The sequence below is a fragment of the Echiichthys vipera genome, assembly GCF_963691815.1.
Source record: "Echiichthys vipera genome assembly, chromosome: 7".
Lineage (NCBI taxonomy): Eukaryota > Metazoa > Chordata > Actinopteri > Perciformes > Trachinidae > Echiichthys > Echiichthys vipera.
The window spans coordinates 29,959,111-29,972,081 of NC_139832.1; the positions used below are offsets into that span (position 1 = coordinate 29,959,111).

Here is a 12,971-nt window from a genome sequence, read left to right on the forward strand (position 1 = left end):
AAGAAAGTGGCATGAAAAGAAAATATTCAAGTAAAGTTTAAGTACTTCAAATGTCTAAGTCTTTGCAAGTACAGCACTTACATTCCACCGCTGGCTGTAATTCATAGGCTTTCTTCACTCATTGACAAACCATGCTAAGCTATATTTGCTTTGTGGCACACTTGGAAAGGAATTTAGCAACAATTAAACAAATAGTTTATATAGTATATAGTTATATATATATATATATATATATATATATATTACATAATGGATAATTCAAACCTGAATGTGTGCCTCTCAGTGTGTAATCTGTTTCTGTTTGATGTTCCCATTCACTTTTAAAGCAGGTACAAAGTGCAAAGTACACAACAAGACGAGGCAGGACTATAAGAGCGGAGCTAAACTTTGAAAGCCAGTAAATGAGCTTGCCTCTTCTGTTCAGTGTGTTCCACCATGCTGGCTTCAATCATCCTGCTGGGGCTCTGCGTTGTCTTCCTCATCCTTCAACTCAGATCCCGGAGGCCCAAGAATTTTCCACCAGGACCCCCTATCCTGCCGATCCTGGGGAACATTTTGCACCTGAGCCTAGAGAACCCCTTGAAGGACTTTGACAGGGTGAGAAAAGCTGTTGAAATGAATGATGTTGCTCTTCCAATTCCAATTAAATCATTATGGCATTGATGTTTAATTACCAATATACTTCAAATGTGTCTAAAATTATGGTGCCACTGGGCAGATTTTCCTGATAGTAGTAATGATTTTCAGAGTTACTGTACTGCTAATCTTTTAAACTATGAATGAAACCTCTTGGCTGTAAGAGCAAGATAAAAACAAGTGGGATGGCCACTTGAATCTCTGCTCTGTATAATGTGCAAATCTAAGAGTAAAGGTTACAACAGGTTGTCTGTACAGAGGTGACTGCCTGTGTACTTAGACTTATGACGCAGACCCTACACATTGGGTGTTGTCTAACTTCCACACAGTACAAGGCTTGGTTTGTTTTCAATACAATATAGCTGGTCGAAGGAGTTAGTTTTGTGTTGCTAAAGTCTTAGCAGTTATCTCAGTACCGCGCAATATAAGCAAAAGTACCGATCTCCATACAAGCTGTGTCTAGTCAGAACTGCTTCCTTCAGGGCGGAGATATAGATTCCCAAAGGCCAGATGCAATAGATTCAAACATACATTCTTATTATGTGCAATGAAATCACTTCATTTGCCTTCTCAACGTTCGTTGTTGATGGTTGTCATAGTGTCTCATTATTTGTTCTTGTTCTTATTTGCTGGTTTTACCTGTTTTTATACTTAAAACTTTATACTTAGTGCTTCTTCGTGTTTGTGTTACTGGTTTACTGGTTTGTCTGTTTTGCCATGATGTAAGCATTAGCCAAATTCCAACTAGCTAGACTGGTCTAAGTGGGCAAATATGCTGTTGTGAATTCAGCGGATTGCCCATTTAAAAAGTAAAATCCACCCGGAGTTACATGATGCATGTGTATTTTAAACACTGACGCGTTATCTTGTTCTCTCCCAGCTGAGGAAGTCTTATGGAGATGTCTACAGTCTGTACCTCGGTACCAAACCAGCTGTCATCATCAATGGGATGAAGGCCATGAAGGAGGCTATGGTGACTAAGGGCAGTGATTTTGCTGGAAGACCTCAAGACCTGCTAGTTAATGAAACCACCAAGAGGAAAGGTAGAGAATGTGTAATCAAAGTGTGTGTGTGTGTGTGTGTGTGTGTGTGTGTGTGTGTGTGTGTGTGTGTGTGTGTGTGTGTGTGTGTGTGTGTGTGTGTGTGTGTGTGTGTGTGTGTGTGTGTGTGTGTGTGTGTGTGTGTGTGTGTGTGTGTGTGTGTGTGTGTGTGTGTGTGTGTGTGTGTGTGTGTGTGTGTGTGTGTGTGTGTGTGTGTGTGTGTGTGTGTGTGTGTGTGTGTGCGCGCGCGCGTGTACATTGTATGAAGGGATGGGGAAGTTGGCAGTGGAGCCCTATCTGAGAAATGTATCTCTTTTGATCAAGAGAATGTGGTATCTAAGATACATTTGATCAAAATAATAAAGTGTATCATGATGAAGTTTTGTTAGTTTATCATGAATATATCTGAAAAAGATGGAAACAAGCATACATATGCTTTGTATGTATGTTTGTACAGTATGTTATTCAGTTTTCAAGAGAAAAGGACATGGAGTTTTAACTGACAAGGCAATCAAGATTCAAGAATTCCTTTGTTGTCCCACACTGTTGGAAATTTGGATTGGGTTTACACCCATGATGCATCTTTGAAACATTCCACATACATAAGGACACACATAATAATACAACTTACACTGATGTTAAGATAGATAAAAAGCAACAAGTTTTGAAGTCTATTAAAGCCCCCACACACACACACCCTCAGAAAAGTCTTTTTCTTTTGTTTCTGTCCTCTAAAATGTATGACATTGACTGTAATGACTTGTATCTATTAAAGTTTGTCACCAGAAATGGGTTTTCACATTCCTCTACTGAAGGAGGACATGACTGTGCACATCACTAAATGGAATTGCCATTCTAGTCTTCTGACTATTCAAGGTGCTTTCACACTACTTGTCACATTCACCCATTCACACAGATGGCAGTGGACATCTACAGACCATCTAATCTAACAAATCACACCACATTCACACACCCATGCGCAGCACATGGAGCAATTCGGGGTTCAGTGTCTTGCCCAAGGACACGTCGAAATGCCGACCGGGGAAGCTGGGGATCGAACCGCCCACTCACTGTCACTGACAGTGACATGCTTTTTTTTACCTTTGAACTAAATGAATTAACTCTAATGTGATGAAACACATCAATGCTGATGTTAATGTTGACATTTCTCACCAGAAATGGTTCGACCCACCACCTACTTATTTAAATCAGCCCTAAGCTAATGCTGATGTAGAGTCGACCAGTTTGGACTTCTCTATGTCATCAAATCTAATCTAACACTAAACGACCTGTAAACTCACTGTATGCTCTTGTGTCACTACACCTGTTGTAGGAGTGATTTTGGCAGATTATGGCCCTAGCTGGAGGGATCATCGTCGCTTTGCTCTGATGACTTTGAGGAACTTTGGTCTGGGGAAGAATTCAATGGAGGAGAGAATTCATGGAGAGATTCAATACATCCTTGAAACACTGGAAAAGAGCATTGGTATGTCATCTGTAGGTCCACGCAATCCTCATATAGCTGGAGAGGGTAACTTGAATCATTGACACTGACATCTGAGACGCACAAATACTCAAGGTAGATTTTGAGCATGCATTTCCATTCATTTCAGGTGGAATTTTAGATAGTGCTACTGTTATTTATTCTTTAGTGTTCTTATACAATTCTGTCATACATTTGTCTTTTACAGGCAATACCATGAGTCCTCAAGTTATGTTTCATAATGCGTCCTCCAACATCATCTGCCAGGTTCTGTTTGGCACTCGCTACGAGTATGATGATGAGTTCATCAAAGTGATTGTTCAATGCTTTACTGAGAATGCCAAGATAGCCAATGGACCGTGGGCTATGGTGAGTCAAACCTGAATAAAGCATTCGCTTCTGGGGTCAAAGCAAATATGTAGGTTTCCATCATCAACTTTGGTGATCTTTGACCAGCAAAGTCACAGCCTTAACCAATAGCAAAGAATTGTGTTGTTGACCCCATTTGGCTGTCATTGGCATTACATCTTGCAATTTATAAAAAGTCTAATTTATAAAACTTCCTGCAAATCTCTCACGTGTTGAAAAAATTAAAGTTGCAAAGAAACCTTTGACAAATATTTTCGTCTCTAATAGAACGCTGTATTTGAATTTTGCGCAGTGAATGTTGCCGCAGACACTTAAATGTATTTCTGTGCAAAGCAGCAAATACAAGTGCTTTCATTAGTGGGTCATATGATCACTCACCATTGTTTTAAGTCACTCTTTGATAGACAGTAACTTAACAGACAATTAACTAGATGAAAATCTTACATATTATAACTTTAAGCACATCAATATCTGCTTTGATATCGACTGAAGGAACTAGGGAATGAATCAGCGTGTCTGGCTCTGTAGGAGGTAGGAGACAGACAAACCCAGGTTTTTTAAAAGAACCTGCCAGCGAGCAGGGTCACAGAGGATCGCAGAGTTTAAATTGTTATTTCCCTCATCTCAGGGTAGACAAGCTTAGAGTTTTTATCATGCTTTCTGAAACAAGGCCCAGAGCTCAGAGGTCTGTTTGTATACAGTTAAGATGGAACGTTTTGCCCCTGGGGGTGGAAGTCCAGAGGAAAATTCAAAGTGTCTCCTGTGTGATCTGAGAGAGGTCAAAAATGAAATGCACTTTTTGTTCTGATGTCCATTAGATGACAATTTCAGACAAAGGCTTTTCTTTAAAATGTCTGCAGAATGTCCTGATGTGTCTTCTACGTCTGATGAATGTAGACTTCAGTTCCTGTTTACAGACAGGGTTTAATCATCAGTTTGAGTTAGATGCCTACCAACAGCATGGAAAAGTAAAAGCATAGTTGAGTAATGGTATCTGAGTATTTTTGTTTATTTTGATAGCTGGTCCAGCCTAAATTTTGTTTTTATAGCTGTAATGCCTGAGTAGTAGGTCTCTGTTTATTTTGCTTTTTTGAACTGTCTTGTAAGCCCATAATAAATTAAAATAATTTTTTTTACAGCTGTATGACTCTTTTCCCATGATTCGTAGCCTGCCACTGCCCTTTAACAAGGCCTTTAAGAATGTTAAGGTACGTAAATTGGACTTAGAGATGGAACGTTTTTTTGTTCTCTAGCTAGTTTCAGATTTTCCTCATTTCCTTTCTCTCCCTCTCATTCACTATTCTATGTCCGATGTTCTGGTCTCAAATTGTTTGATCATGCATGATTCTAAAAAAACACCAAATCCTGCCTTACACTACTTCAAACACAACACAAATGGCAAAGAGACAAACCGGATCTGCAGTTAGACTCCGTTGTGATGATTGTTGACTGCCGGCGATGAAAAACCCTTTGGCCTGTAGGAAAAGGGACCGGCCTACTACAGAGCAAAGATGGGATTCATAACAGCTGAAGTTTAAGTCGAAGACAAGTCATATGTCAAACTTGTAGGTCATTGGATCCCACTTTGAATCATATTTCTGATTTGCAATTGAGGGGCAGCTGCAGTAAAGATTTGCATTCTTCTTTCCTCATTCCCTTTTCTCCACTTCCTCTCATTCCCTCGTTACTGACTGGCTTTGGTTTCCACACTTGTCATTCCTGATTAACTGCACTCCCCGTCTTTCACCATCACATGGGCTGGAGGTTCTGAGGAATTTATCTTCCTCATTTGGTCTTATCCCACGTTCATATAAGTGAAACTGAGAACTTTCATTCGTCTTTCTTTTTTTTAACATGTGGAACTGATTTGATTTGTTGTTTTGCACTGTGTTCATTACACTGACCTCACATATAGTACATGGTGACAACGAAAACATATGCATTTTGTCAGTGTAAAGAAAAAAATCAAATGAATACAAATAATAAACGTTGACTTAAATGTTTTCAGATTTGCCAGAATCTTGCGTTAGCTTTGCTGAACGAGCACAAGAAGACCAGAGTCCCTGGAGAGCCACGGGACTTTCTTGATAGCTATCTGGATGAACTGGATAAGGTGCGTGTGTTAAGAGTCTTTAGCACTTTACACACCAAGGCTCAGCCAGTCGAACGAGATGTGGCATGCTGGCATATCTGAACGCTACAACTAAGCTTAAAGAATGTGTGTGTGTGTGTGTATGTGTATGTGTATGTGTGTGTGTGTGTGTGTGTGTGTACGTGTGTGTGTGTGTGTGTGTGTGTGTGTATAAGTTTAATGTAAGTATGTATGTAAGTAATGTGTGTAAGTATAATTGCATCTAATGTCTGTTTTTATTAAATCCACCATTCTCCTCTAAGAGAGGTGATGATGGTTCTTCCTTTTCAGAGGAACAACTGAAGATGTACGCTCTAGATCTTCACTTTGCTGGGACTGACACTACCTCCAACACTCTGCTTACTGGTTTCCTCTACCTTATGACCTTCCCACACATACAAGGTATACCTGCACATGTAAATCACTTTTCTGCCATTGGCTCCATAGTTCTACAATTGTCTTTAATCTAAAACTCAACTTGTTAAACCTAACAATTCATTTTGTGCTCAGGAATTATTTCTATGAAAGTCTTAAACATAAGGCATTCTTTTCATGGAGACATTTTAAAAAAGAAAAACACCAACCAAGAATACACCAGAGTTTTGCCGCAAATGTGGACAAAGTTGTCACTCCAGTTACAAAAGGACAGTAAACCTATACTGTATATCATAACAACAGTTCAAGTACTCCTACAGTCAAAGCACGTCTTGGCAAAACAATAAAATTCCATAGCTTACTAATCGCACTATAACACGCTATATATGCTGTACAAATATAAACATTGTTGTATGTATGTATGTTTGTACATGTATGTATGTATATATGTATGTAATGGTCACAGGGACATGGCCACAGATCTGCAAAATCCAAAAAGCCCATTTATATTGAAGAGGTAGTCCTTACTCCTCCAGGCTTTCTGTAAGACCAAAGAGCTGGTCCCCTCACTGCTCCTCCTTCATCTAGGGACACACTCCCACTGTCCATGCGTACCATGCCCTGTGCTTTAGGGTACCTGCTTGTAGATTTGCAAACGTGCTTTACAAAAGCCCACCTCTCCCAAACGGGCCGTGGACGGCAAGCGTGCCGCACCTAAGCGTGGTACGGTTGCACTTACACTGGTCAAACAAACTAGCCATGAAACGTGCTTGGGCACGGTACGAATGGACAGTGTGAGTGCAACCTAAGGTTCAACAGTTACCTACAGTCTCATTTTCAGCAAAGTGGCATTGGCATTCCAGCATAGGCCTCTTTCACAGAAGAAATATTTATGTGTCACAGTATAAAAAATAAAATTAATGATGGCTGAATTAGAGGAAGAGAGACCCTGCCCGGAGGAAGTCCGGGGCCTGGCTCCAGACGGCTGGGCACAGCCCGAAAAAGTGACGTGGCACATCCCTCCTCTCCATCCTGTGGGCCCACCACTCGCAAGAGGAACCACTTTGGTCGGATGCGCTGCTTACAGTAAGGACGGGGCGCTGGTGACCTCAGCCGATGAGGTAATCGGGCGGTGGAAGGAGCACTTTGAGGAACTCCTTAATCCGACTAACACGCCCTCTTTTGTAGAGGCAGAGCTGGAGGCTGATGGGGAATCATTTTCAATATCCCTGGCGGAATTCACTGAGGTAGTCAAACAACTCCACAGTGGCAAAGCCCCAGGGGTTGATGAGATTAGTCCAGAAATGCTGAAAACGCTGGGTTTGGAGGGGCTGTCTTGGTTCACACGTCTCTTCAACATTGCGTGGAAGTCTGGGACAGTGCCAAGGGAGTGGCAGACTGGGGTGGTGGTTCTTCTGTTTAAAAAGGGGGACCAGAGGGTGTGTGCCAATTACAGGGGTATCACACTACTCAGCCTCCCTGGTAAAGTCTACTCCAAGGTGCTGGAAAGGAGGGTTCGTCCTATAATCGAACCTCAGATTGAAGAGGAACAATGTGGATTCCGTCCTGGACGTGGAACAACGGACCAGCTCTTCATGCTCGCAATGATCTTGGAGGGGGCCTGGGAGTATGCCCATCCAGTCTACATGTGTTTTGTGGATCTGGAGAAGGCATATGACCGGGTCCCTCGGGAGATACTGTGGGAGGTGCTGCAGGAGTATGGGGTGAGGGGGTCACTTCTGTGGGCCATCCAATTTCTGTACACCCAAAGCGAGAGCTGTGTCCGGATCCTCGGCAGTAAGTCGGATACGTTCCCGGTGGGGGTTGGCCTCCTCCAGGGGTGCGGTTTGTCACCAATCCTGTTCGTGATATTCATGGACAGGATATCGAGGCTTAGTCGTGGTGGGGAGGGGTTGCAGTTCGGTGGGCTGAGGATCTCGTCTCTGCTTTTTGCAGATGATGTGGTCCTGATGGCATCGTCGGTCAGTGACCTTCAGCATTCACTGGATCAGTTCACAGCCGAGTGTGAAACAGCTGGGATGAGGATCAGCACCTCTAAATCTGAGGCCATGGCTTTCAGCAGGAAACCGGTGGATTGCTTACTCCAGGTAGGGAATGAGTCCTTACCCCAAGTGAAGGAGTTCAAGTACCTCGGGATCATGTTCACGAGTGAGGGGACGATGGAGCGTGAGTTTGGCCAGAGAATCGGAGCAGCGGGGGCGGTGTTGCAGTCGCTCTACCGCACCAATGTGATGAAAAGAGAGCTGAGCCGGAAGGCAAAGCTCTCGATCTACCGGTCAATTTTCGTTCCTACCCTCACCTATGGTCATGAAAGCTGGGTCATGACCGAAAGAACGAGTACGCGGGTACAAGCGGCCGAAATGGGTTTTCTCAGGAGGGTGGCTGGAGTCTCCCTTAGAGATAGGGTGAGGGTGGGTCAGCCATCCGTGAGGAACTCTGAGTAGAGCCGCTGCTCCTTTGCGTTGAAAGGAGCCAGTTGAGGTGGTTCGGGCATCTAGTAAGGATGCCCCCTGGGCGCCTCCCTAGGGAGGTGTTCCAGGCACGTCCAGCTGGGAGGAGGCCCCGGGGAAGACCCAGGACCAGGTGGAGAGATTATATCTCCACGCTGGCCTGGGAACGCCCTGGGATCCCCCAGTTAGAGCTGGTTAATTTGGCTCGGGGAGAGGGAAGTTTGTGGTCCCCTGCTAAAGCTGCTGCCCCCGCGACCAGACCCTGAATAAGCGGATGAAGATGAGATGAGATGAGATGGCAGAATTACATTTAGCTACTTCAGTTTCAGGGTCATTTTTACCTCCTCCCAAAGGTATGGTCAAAGATGGATCGGTATAGCCAGGGAAGCAGACAAACTCGCCACGCTCATGTTTTCATTTGCACGCACAGATAAGTCTGGCCCCCCCTCCCCCCTTATTTCATATGATGGGGGTGTCATGCTTGAATGTGTTTACTGGATGGCATTCTCAATCCAGTGCAGCTTACCAAGCTCACAAAACTCTGATCAAACTGTCAAACTGGGCAAATATGAATCAAGAATATGTTACTGTATTGCCTAAATCTCCCCTTAACTTTTTTTATAGAAAATCATTTCTTATTCATTTTCAAAAATCTTGAAAGAAATTCACTTGAATGTTGTAAGGCAAAATGTGTAAATCACACTGGAAAAATATATATATTTTAATGTATTATCATTTCAGGCTGTAAAACAAAAAAACTAACTTAACTAACTTAACTTTTTATAGCCACTGTACATCAGCCAGTAAACAACAGGAAAAAGTAGACAAAGGCTTAAAGTATGTTTTCAAACTCAAGTTCGTCAGTAAGATTATTGAAAAGTGTGTTTTTTTAATTATTAAATGTCCTACCTGTTACAGTTTGTGGTCAAGTGGTCAAGATCCATATTAAAAATGTTAATGTATGGTATGGGTTAACATTACTGTCTGCTGATATAATTTTAGATTTTCAAATATCGATATCTGTATGGGCTCCAAAAGTCCTTTTTTCTGTACAGACACCCACTTAGAGAGAGCACACAAACCTGATTTTTAACAGCAATAGGAGTACATAGAATGTTACTTCCACAGCTGCATACAGGTTTACCTTTCACTGACTCCGTCATGTTGTTTGTGTAATTGTCTTCACATTTTATCTCTCTGCTGTATCTCTAAGAACGTTGTCAGCAGGAGATAGATGTGGTGTTGCAAGGGAAGGATAAGGCCAGTTTTGACGACAGACACAACATGCCTTACGTGCAGGTAAATTATTACACATTTCTCAGAATAATGGTGGATGTCAGTGGTGTATTTGGAGCACAATTAATTGCTTTTTTTTAGTGGCTGAGCTTCGGAGAGCCTGCATTGTTTTTCTTCTGCTGCAAATCGGATAAAGCATAAAAACACGTCTCAATCTCTTCCTCCAGGCTGTGGCCCATGAATTGCAGAGGATAGCCAACACTGTTCCACTCAGCGTCTTCCACTGTACAACTAAAGACACAGAGCTCATGGGATATTCCATTCCGAGGGTAAGAAGCAGCTGGTCGGAAATAGTTTTCGACAATTGTGACAGTGGAGTGAAGTGTTGTGGAAATAACTGTCACTGTATTGTATCTGCACAACATCTTGTGGAGGCAGGCAGTGATAATATGAACGGGACTTTTCTGCAAATCAGAATTCACATTTGATTTAACTAAGAAAACAATTTAGTAGGTTACAGTTCTCAGTAGGTTACATATTTTCCAAACAGACTGTACCATGCTTAAATAAAGGTAGGTACATTGACTTACTTGGGTAGCTTAAATTAATCTAAACCTTTTATCATTGTTTCTGTTTGTGCCCTTTCCTCTTTAGGGTACAATGATCATCCCTAACCTGACCTCAGTGCTGAATGAGGAGGGGCAGTGGAAATCCCCCAATGAATTCAACCCTGAAAACTTCCTCAATGACCAGGGAGAGTTTGTGAAGCCAGAGGCCTTCATGCCTTTCTCTGCAGGTATGAGAGCATAAACCTCAGTATTGTCACACCTACAGTGGCTTGGACAGACACTACGGCACGGTTTTGCCAAAAGGCAACATACCCTTTCTTTGCACTTATTTGATATTCAAAAATCAACTCAACACTGACACTCAATATTTCCATAGTACCTGGGTCATTGGTTTAACCAATTATGTACTTGTCACATGACATATAAATCCTATAAGTCCTTTTATTTCCCAAGCTGTCGAACACCTGAAGGAGAGCTCCTCAGTCTTTGCATATATTTGCAACATTTGAAAAAAATACTGAATACTAATATCTGGTATAATATGACCTGTTTTTTACCATGTAAATCTTGTTTCAAGTAAATAAATATTCCATAATATCCAAACACGGATAGAGGTAAAACTCATGTAATTTTAAAATCATTTAATTTTGCATTTCACAAGAAATGTATTGTTACAGTTTTGCCATATGGCAACATACCCTAAAGCAGCTCTCCAAAAATATTATTTTATAAAACAAATTAAATGATAGATTTTAAAAAGTATGCACTGGAGGGTTTGAATGAATGAATGAATGAATGCTTTATTTCACACATGTGAAAAATAAATTACACTTGAAGCACTCGTCATTGAAACCCTTTGTATGTTTGAAAAGGAGTAGGAAGAAGCATTAGCTTATTAATTCCTACCCCTTCTCCACTTAGTATCTAGTACTATAGGTTTTTTTACTTCCTGTTTATCCTTTTTTTCTTGTTTTTTTAATAAGCTCAACAAAACAAACAATCACCAACAAACAACACAATAATCGCTTGTGTAAAAATAAATAAATGACCAGTATGGCAAAATGTGAGAACCCTAGTGTTTGTCATAGCCCTCTTCTTCCCTGTACCTTGTAATCACCATCTGTTTGTACCGCTGTTTGAATTTGCTCATGGTTGGACATTGTCTGAGCTCCTTCGCTAGTCTGTTCCACAGTTTCACTCCATATACTGAAATGCAAAAGGTTTTTAAAGTTGAGCGTGCATACAGATGTTTTAGATTCAGTTCCCCCCTCAGATTATAACCCCCTTCTCTCTGAAAAAAACATGCTCCAATATTTACTGGTAACGAGTTTTTGTTGCTCTATACATGATTTGTGCTTTTTCGAAACTGACCAGATCAGTGAGTTTCAATATTTTTGATTTTGAGAATAAGGGGTGAGTGTGTTCTCTGTACCCAGTGTTATGAATTATCCTGATTTTTGCTCTTTTTTGCAGAATCAACAGTGGTTGTAGTGTTGATTTATAAGTATTGCCCCAAATCTCACAGTAACTCAAATACGGTAATATCAGTGAGTTGTAAAGAATGTGGAGTGATTTGTGGTCCAGAAAGTGATTAGCCTTACTTAATACTGACATGCTCAGTGACAGTTTACTTCGAACATGCTTTATGTGAGGTTTCCATGTTAGTTTTTTTTTTCATAATTACACCCAGAAATTTATTTTCATGTACCCTTGCCATGTCCACCCCTTCTATCTGTATTATTGCTTGAGTCTTCATTTTACAGTTCCCAAATAACATGAATTTGGTTTTGTTTAAATTTAAAGATAAATTATATAAACCACCTTTTTAATTTACACATTTCTTCAGTGATACACCACAGAAGCTCCTGTAAATTCTCCCCTGAGCAAAACATGTTTGTGTCGTCAGCAAATAGTACCAATTTCAACATATTTGAGACGTTACATTTATCATTTATATATAGTATAAACAGTTTGGGACCCAGCACTGACCCCTGGGGGACACCACAGGCAATGTCCAAGCAGGATGAGCTATAGTCTCCCCCTCTTCACAAATTGACTCCGGTCCTTTAAATAACTCTCATCCCAGTGCAAAACTATCCCCCTGATCCTGTGTCGTTCCAGTTTATTGATTAATATGTCATGATTAATTGTTTCAAAGGCTTTTTTAAGATCAATGAATATTCCAATTGCATATTGTTTATTTTCTATGGCATTAGTAATCAAACTGATGTAGATGACTGAGGGTTTTTTTATGTCTCAGGTCCTCGTATGTGTCTTGGAGAGGGTCTAGCTCGTATGGAGCTCTTCCTCATCATGGTGACTCTGCTGAGGAAGTTCAAGTTCATCTGGCCTGAGGATGCAGGAGAGCCTGACTACACTCCTGTCTATGGGGTCACTCTGACTCCCAAACCTTATCGCATGAAGATCCAACTCAGGGAAAAGCAGTAAGGCTGTCTGCAGACCTGCTGTAACTTGGGCTGCGTTCACACTGCACGTTTCTGAGTTATTGCTCAAATCCGTTTTTTTTGTTTGGCTGTTCACATCACGTCTTTAAATGTGCCCTGCTCATGCTCCTGAAGTGAACCGCATAAGAGTTGTGTTTACGGAAGGGAACATGGCAACAGCAACCGGTTACAATAAGACCCTTCAGGTGTAGCTTGC

At 41.4% G+C, this 12,971-nt stretch overlaps 1 protein-coding gene across 1 annotated transcript; it reads left to right on the forward strand.

The window, feature by feature from the left end:
- Window positions 1–435: 435 nt before the first annotated feature.
- LOC310949294 (cytochrome P450 2B4-like) lies at window positions 436–12,758 on the forward strand (the record flags this gene model as incomplete). Its single annotated transcript, XM_083916690.1, has 11 exons — window positions 436–597; window positions 1,517–1,679; window positions 3,010–3,162; window positions 3,368–3,528; window positions 4,668–4,736; window positions 5,537–5,641; window positions 5,923–6,061; window positions 9,719–9,804; window positions 9,969–10,070; window positions 10,396–10,537; window positions 12,571–12,758. 11 exons carry the CDS (start codon window positions 436–438, stop codon window positions 12,756–12,758), a joined length of 1,470 nt encoding a protein of 489 aa, XP_083772816.1.
- Window positions 12,759–12,971: the final 213 nt, after the last annotated feature.